The sequence below is a fragment of the Cyrtonyx montezumae genome, unplaced genomic scaffold (assembly GCF_038088225.1).
Source record: "Cyrtonyx montezumae isolate F1298 unplaced genomic scaffold, pur_monq_1.0 scaffold_3, whole genome shotgun sequence".
NCBI lineage: Eukaryota > Metazoa > Chordata > Aves > Galliformes > Odontophoridae > Cyrtonyx > Cyrtonyx montezumae.
Window position 1 is genome coordinate 126,991,097 of NW_027072034.1, and position 8,495 is coordinate 126,999,591.

The window sequence follows — 8,495 nt, forward strand, 5'->3', positions numbered from 1 at the left end:
TTCTATTTTCATATTTCCCATACGTAAATGCAAGTTAATATGCAGGTGAGGAAATTTAATCATTGTCATTCACAGATGAGTGCCTTGAGTAGAAAATATTCTACTTCTACATATAGTAGGGAATCATAGAGATATTTAATACATCACTGAATCCATGCTAGAATCTCTTTTTCCTTAAGTCTAGTTTGAATTCAGGGGTAAATAATGAGAAAGTGCTAGAATAGACTTTAGATTATGTAAAGAAGTAAATTAGTGTATCATGAAAGGACAGCGCTAAGGAGATTTAAAATTTAAAGTGATTCTGATATATGCCACAGCAGTCTCAGTGGTTACTTTAAAAGAATACCAGAAATGAGTTGGCTGTTGTATTGACCCCTTAACCACATGATATGATTTTTCAGATAGCTTGCAAGAGTATGCCTGAGCCACAAGGGATACTCCTCAATCAGTATCATAATTTCCCTCTTTTTCCCCACCATGGGTAAAAGAAACTTCAGAAATTGCCACGTAAATTTTACCCTCTGACAAACCACTGAAAAATTTTCCAGGACCATGCTTTAAGAAAGACACTTTCGAGGGATTCCCTCAACCAGCCCAAAGCAAAATCTTATCTGACACTATCTTGGCTAAATATACACAGCCTATGATGACGAAATAAAAAATTTCAAGACCAGGTATAAATACCACTGACAGGCAGATGAAGTTCATTCGTCTACTTTCTTCTAATAGAAGATACAACTATTAGAAGCTGAAGCTCACTGAGCTTAGATCTGACATCTCCCAGAAGTTATCTGAGCATTTGAACTGAGCCATCACCAAGAAGATGACTTGCCAGACTTACAGCTTGTTTGTTCTGTCTGTCATCATGATTTATTTCGGACATACTGCAAATAGCCTAAATCTTGCTCAACTTCAAGATGATATAGACAAACTGAAAGCTGACTTTGTAAGTATAGTCTTCTACTGCATTTCTCTTCTCCTTCTGCTTCTTGTGCTGCAGATATAAGTGCTATAGTGCTGCAGAGCACTGCTTGTCCCAGACCTCAGTGTGTATCAACATACAGTATAGGGTGATTATAGAATTATTTTTTCTGTTATGTCTTTTTTTTTTTTTTTTTGACAAGAATATGGTCAGTTGCTTTGGTTTTGCCAGCTTTTGCTCTTTCACTGGTATGACTCAGTATTTCAGTCAGTTTTCATAGTGACTGTTAATGCAGCAGTTTGCATTTATTTCGTTGGTACTTCACCTTTCACTAGAGTTTCTCCCAGCCCCATTCAGCTTTTAAATTCATGCAGTATTTTATAACAAGAAATAATAATACAATTTACTCTGAATAGATGAATGAATCTTGATTCAATCCTATTCAGATGGAATTTACTGGCACTTCAACAACATCCAGGCATCCTGATCTAATATCTATGACTACGGTCTGGTGTGGAATGTTAAGTGATAATACCTTTTTTTCAGACAGAATTCTGATAATGTAATGACTGTAAGAGTAATTCACCTGTCTTCAACTAGGAGACATTGAAGAAGTCCACAGCTGACTTCAGCTGGGATTAGTCATAGAGATAAGAGATCTAAAATAGAGGCACTTCTTCTAAACAGCTTTCGTCTTAATATGTCTTCGGTTTTGTTTTTGTTTATCTTTAAACACATGAAAGTAACTGCAAGAGTCTGCTTCTATTTCCAGCTTGGATTTTTCAAAGAATCACCTCGGAGATGTGGTGTAATATATGATTGTTCCAAATTGCTAGGAGACAAGCTGTAAAATTGGCCTTGCATCCTAAATTTATCATAAGCACAGATAAGAGAACTTCATACTAAATATACATAACTTGGTCTGAGAAATCGTGAGCGGTGGCGAGCTTCTGGCAGAGAAGTTAATAACTGCAGTTGGCAGCAGATGCTGGCCACCCTTCTGAGCTGCAGTCGGCTTCAGCAAAGTGCTCAGCACTGGGAGCCTATCAGCCCGCGGGGTTACTGTCAGCCTGAGAGCTTTCCCATTACACTCATGGTATTTAAATCATCAAGCAGACGAAAAAGGAAATAGCGGCTGTTGTATATAAAAAGAAAGACAAAACATAGAAAAGGAAATGATTAAGTTTGCCCTTCCTTGGTGGGAGAGCTGTATTGTTCTCTGTTTCCTAGAGCCTGTCACAGTGTGGGGCTAACACCTGATGATAAACTCTGACCCTGCAGGCCTCTTGGTAGCCCACAGCTCTTTCATATCTCCTTATCTGGTTGTGGGCTACTGGGTTATTCTCCAGTTTTAGAAATGGTAATTTATAGTATAGTTTTATATCAAATTTCTCTTTGATCCATATGAGATTTTACTGAGATAGGGTAAATTTGAGCCCACAGGTGCAACCAAATTTGACAGTGCCTAGCCAGCTGCTGGGCTTACAATGTTTAATTATCAGCTGTCAACAGCAAAACTAGCAGAGAACATTCAGTAACACATATGAGAACATATAGAGAATATCTTGGTGAAATAGCTCAGAAGCCAAAGCATTGTAACAGTTACACATCAGTGGTGCAAAAATCGTGTCTGTGCTTTTTACTGTTCTTTTGAATGGAGAACACTATTGTAGTAAATATTGCTTGTATATATACAAGTGTAATATAGCTGCTTGTGGTCTCTGTTGCAGAATGCAAGTCATTCAGATGTAGCTGATGGTGGACCTATTATTATAGAGAAACTGAAGAACTGGACAGAGGTGAGTCAGAGCCAGATGTGACAAAATATTTCATGTGCTCTGAAGGGCACTTTCGTTAAAAAGCAGCTCCAAGGCCAGTGTAACCAGCCTGAGTAGAGAAAACACAATCAGAGTCTACTTCAGTAGCTTGGAAGTGAGAAAGCTTCCTCCTTTAAAATGCATGTCTTAAAGTTCAGTGTGCTTTATGCTGCACCATGAACTGATCCTGAGGTATAGCCAAGCCCAGGAGAGGACCTATGGCATCTTCTTTGACAGGATGTCACTAGTGGCAGAGGGGACCCTGGATTTTAGTTTTCTTCATTTTCCTCTTGATGGGCACTTGGAAACCCTTCTTTCTGACTATATTCTTCAACAGAGAAATGAAAAAAGGATTATACTGAGCCAGATTGTTTCAATGTACTTGGAAATGTTTGAAAGCACTGACAAGTCAAAGCCGCACATCAAACACATATCTGAGGAGCTCTATACTCTGAAAAACAACCTTCCTGATGGCATGAAGAAGATGAAAGATATCATGGACCTGGCAAAGCTGAAGGTAAGGCTCTTTGTCTGTCCCCAAGATGCTTGTGATGCAGTATTTGCCAGTTTAGAGCCCTGACTCAGGACAGTGTTGGTTTGATAACGCATCCTGTAACCCCCGAGCTGGCTCCACTCAGGCTGGAAAGTGTGATGTTTCCACTGAGTATGGAGCATCACAGTGGGGCCGCTCACCCTGAGCTGTGCCAGAACCTGGCATAGAGGCACTGGCAGCTGCTCCTGATGATTAGAAATTGGGTTGGGAAATTGTGCCTGGTTATAGCACATCTCTGTGGGCTCTGGGAGCACCCAGCTTGCTGGATGAGCACCTGCAGTGTGAGCTATCAACCTCCACTGATCACTGTGCTCTGGAGGATCTGGTTGCTGGTGGGGTACTGCGAGCAGCATCACAAAACAGCAGTGATCACAGAGTACCTCCATTGCACAGCATGTGCCTGGTCTGTTACACTGCAAAGTAACAGAGAAGGCAGAAAACAAAAATCTGTGAAAATGTTCTTAGTTTCAGGAACTGGGCACTAAAATAACTGAAAGCTTCCAGTTTCTGTTCTTCACCATTACCAGTTTAGCCTGAAGGATGCAATCTGTAAATAAATACAGCTCTGGTGTAACCTTTTTTCTGTTTGTTTCTTGCTCAAAATAGATGAGTGACTTCAGAATCCAGCGCAAAGCTGCGAATGAGCTGTTCAGCGTCTTACAGAAGCTGGTGGATCCCCCCAGTTTCAAAAGGAAAAGGAGCCAGTTTCAGAGGAGATGCAATTGCTAATGGCATCTCATGACCTTTTATACTCACGTGTTTTAAATTTCACAATGCACAATTTTTATTTTTTTATTTTTTACTGAGTTTTTATACATTTATTTATTAATATTTAAGTATTTTAAATAATTATTTATATTAAAACAAACAAACAAACAGTGTAAGTATTTATACCTCCTACTGCTATGTAAGAAACAATTTTGTCTTAAAATCCTGTCTATCTGTTATATGTTTGTTGAGCTGAAAATAGAGAATGAAGTGATGTTTAACAAGTTTCTGTGTGGAAATACTGAATTGCCGTTGATATTGTACACAGGAAAACCTATTCATATCTGCTTAGCCCTAAGCATGTCTAAATCCAAATCAAGGAAATAGACATGCTTAAAGGTGAGAAAATGCAGAAGCACTTTTCTGAACTGAGATCTGGGTGATTTACTGCTGATAATTATTGTTATGCACTGAAGTGGCTGAGGGGCCATGCTACTTCGCAGCTCCATGAAATGTGACAAACTATTGCACTGACATAACTTCAACTCACTTAGTATGAATGTTTCTGTACTTTTTTTGTATTGAATCATCTAATTGTGTCTGACATCAGTTTATTTATTTGGAAGTAGCAGTATGGAAGATTTTATCTTAAGGACTATATTTTTGTACTTGAATATTATTTAAAACTTCGGATTTCACAATGAAATTTTCTTATAATTTGGATATTAAATAAAGGAAAGAATAAATTACTTAAGTGTGCTTGCATGTTTATTCACCAGAATCTCTGTAAAAAATAGAATTCCAATTTTGCTTGATGCTGTCACAAAAGGCTGCCCTACCCAGGTAATTGAAGACTAATTTCAGTTTCTTCTCTCTGACCAAGATCTGATGATAGATTTGAATAGTCCTACAGGCTTGGGCTTGGGGAAAGGAGTTTGTGGGACTTCCCAGTTTTCAGGTCCCAAAGGGGTTACCAAATAAAGGATCTAGGAGCAGACTGGTTCATTAGGAACAGGCCAGGTTTTCTTTGGGATTCCTGCCAACATAAGATCTTCAATCCACCCCAAACTTTGTAAATTGAAGCATTAACTCATGGCCATGTCCAAAGTTTAGTTGCAATAAACACAATGGGTTTAGCTGTAATCCTTGCAGCCTTTTCAAATTCCTTGGGCCCAGTTATCTCCCCTGGTGTAAGACATCTTCGTTCATGCCCTCATTTTACAGTCATAAAAAAGTGACTCTGTAATCCTGGAGACTTGAACTGATTTTGAAGGAAACAGCTGTTCTTTTTTTATGCTTATCACAGCCATGCATGTGCTTGTGACATGCAAGTGATACAGTGCTGTGGGATTTCTCCAGTCCATGGACTTTGCATGAGAAGCCCCAGTATGCATTTAACATAGGCAACACATCTTTCTGCTATGTACTGTTTCATGAGGTGTTACTGAAAAGGGAACAAACAGCTGTCCGCCAGGGAAGCAAAGCCAGCTGCAGCAGCTTCTATATGAAAGGGTGGGAAGGAAGGAACATGTCGAAGTTTCATTAGTCACTAACAGTGAGACAGTGAGTCTCAATGCCACTCCTGAGTAAACAAATTTTTTGAGTTCAGAGCCAGATCTGGTTAGGAGCTTAAAGGATAATTCCCTATTTTATTAGATTATAAACTGAAATCTGTACCTCTTCCCACTCCTTTCCAAAGTTTTCCACCAAAAACAATTAAGGGTAGCTGCTATACATCCAACAGAGGTGACATTGGCCCATCCATCCTGCCTCAGCTGCCCATACCCATGCAATACACCATTCTTTGCTCTGTGTGACCACATGTATTCCTGCTGCTATCCCATCAAACCTGTTGCTCAGGCACACCGTGTTGGATCTCCCCTGAGTCTTCCCTGCCCAGTGTGAGTTTGTCAGACTACTTCTGCAGGGTGCTTAAGATATTGTGCTGAACCAATTGTTTCCAGTTTTGCTCCATTAACACGATAAATGTGTTAGTGGAGAACACCATAAAATTCCAGCTTCACAAGAGCACGTTCTTCCTCTCAGTTGTGTACCATACAAATGAGAGGAATCACATTTAACATGAAAGCCTGTCAGATCTTCTTTCACTTCCAAGGGAGTCCTTGATCTCCTGCATCATTCCTCATAATATCTAACTAAGGAAAGCATTTCCAGCTAAGCTATATTGAAGTGCAAAATGGATTTTAATGGCTGCCCTAAATCTTTTCAAAGAGGGTGGATATTTTTACTGAAGGTCAGCACAATTTTTTTCCAGCCATACAGCCTGGGAGATCTTACAGATGTGTATGCACGGGAGTGAAATGGTATTATCTACTCTGTGGTATTTACAATTAGAAAAGGACAAAAAAAAAAAAAAAGATTTAAAAAGAAGGATAGCACTGTCTCAGAAAGCCTGTGTATTTGACGCATCATTTCTGTAGTACATTTATTCTATCCCTTCTCTTCATCACTCTTCACACTCCTTCTCTCACTTTGAGCCCAGCATTCACACTCCTCACCTCATCTTGGGGCTGGGAGGGACAAGGAGAGCCCCTCTACTATCTCCAAGCCAATCTTGTGTTTAGATATCCACATTTCACTCCACCACTGAGTTGTTTCTGTTGCAGGCTGAGCAGTCCTCAGCACGTAGTTGTCTCCTGCACAGCAGCCATGTCATCACTTCGCTTCTTTCTATTGGTAGTTTTTGAGGTGTTTTCCCATATTCTCCTTGAGATAAGGAACCAGGGCCACACACCAGGCTGCAGTCATGCTGTGCCAAAGTGATTTCTGTTTTCTGACATTTCCTTTCTAACGGTTTCTGGTTTTCTGTTTGACATTTTTACTACTACTAAGACAAATCAATGTTTTTACAGATCTGGTTGCTGAAATCCTAAAATCTTGTTCCTTAAACACTAGAGTTTATTCAGCTCCTGTCACTTTGTGTGTAAAATGAAGATCACTTTCTCCTGTGTGTATAATTCTGTAATCACCAGCACTGATTTCAGTCTGCCAATATACTGCCTTGTAAGTATTTTAGTTGTTCAACAGTTCTTGGCAGCTGGACCTTCTCTTTGCTATCCTGAATACCTTAGCACATCAGCAAACTGAACTATTCCACAGTTCACTCCATTTCCCAAATTTCAGATGGTCAAATTAAAAAGCACAGGCCCAGTCAAGCTGCCCCTGATTAAACACACTCAATTGCAAAACCTGCATGCTGAGTCCTATGCTTTATTTCTTGTCTTTTAACCATTTATGTGCTTCTGTGAGGCCTTTTATTTTTACATAACAACTCAGCTTCACAGGTAGCAGTACTCTGAATCAGTGGACATTCTTCAGCAGATTCAAGAAGGTGATGTTTTCACTCTGCCCTATCTGTATTCACTGACTTTTCAGTAAAGTCTATCTTAACAGCGAAGTGTGAGTTCCTTTCATAAACGTCACATTTATTAATCTCTTGAGTACCATATTTATACACGAACCCACTCTGTCTTGAAATTGCATGGTATGGATGTCACCTTTACTAGCTTGCAGATCGCTGGGATTCCCCTGAGACATTTTAGATAACTGATAGCCAATAGGACCACTTTGTGTAGGTACAAGCTTTGTGCCTACAGTTTGTAGTTCAGCCGTTTCACTCCAAAATCCTGCAGGACTCCTGAGTCAACACTGTCATTTCAGATCTGTCCTACCCCTCCCCTTCTCCCCCCATCCCAGGAGCGACCATGCTTTTATTTTGTTTTTTGATCAGTGGGAGGCAGGGGAAATGTACAAAAGAAGGCTGGATGTGGAAGACAACCCAAACCTGGAAGAGAGATGTGGGGTTTTCAGCCTAAAATAGCTACTCATACAAAAACTCTCACCTCTCTGCTACCTTGCATGAGACAGAGGAGTGATAACAGCAACTTCTGCAATGCATAGGATGTATGTAGGCTGCAGACGTAGGTGAACAGCATAGCAGTTGGTCAACAGCAGCAACTATGACTTCTGGGTGCAGCTTGTCCTTGCAGAATAGGGAAATACAACTCCTCATTTTCCAGCTTCCACTTTTCTTCTTGTCTTTCTGAGGTGCTCTCTCACAGTGAGCACTGTCTTCCTGGGAAGGCATAATGAAGGCTTGGGCCAGACATTTAACAGCAGGTGTAATCTGGGTATTTCCTTAATCCATGGCAAAAACAGCTGCAGCTGTACCATGGCCATACCATACCTGAGGGAGCTCGAAATGAAAAGGTTTTCAGTTTCCTGTTTCACAAAGTATGTCCAGCTCCACTCCATGCTGCACTATATAAACATGCTTTTTGAAAGGTGTTACATAATTATTCCTGCAGGAAAATATTCCAGAAAAAAACCTGTAGTCTCTCTCCCAAAGGTTCATGTGCCATGAAGCCCAAATTAATGACACTTGGAAGGAAAGTCCTTCCACAACTCACAAATTTATGTTGTCTTCAGGCTGTTAATGCCACTGGCCCTAAGGAAATTCTCCAGGATGCACCTT

The 8,495-nt window shown here is 40.2% G+C and overlaps 1 protein-coding gene across 1 annotated transcript; it reads left to right on the top strand.

The window, feature by feature from the left end:
- Positions 1–733: 733 nt before the first annotated feature.
- Positions 734–4,034, top strand: IFNG (interferon gamma). The gene is made up of 4 exons (XM_065743342.1): positions 734–946; positions 2,653–2,721; positions 3,077–3,256; positions 3,899–4,034. Exons 1-4 carry the CDS (start codon positions 824–826, stop codon positions 4,019–4,021), a joined length of 495 nt encoding a protein of 164 aa, XP_065599414.1. The 5' UTR covers positions 734–823; the 3' UTR covers positions 4,022–4,034.
- Positions 4,035–8,495: the final 4,461 nt, after the last annotated feature.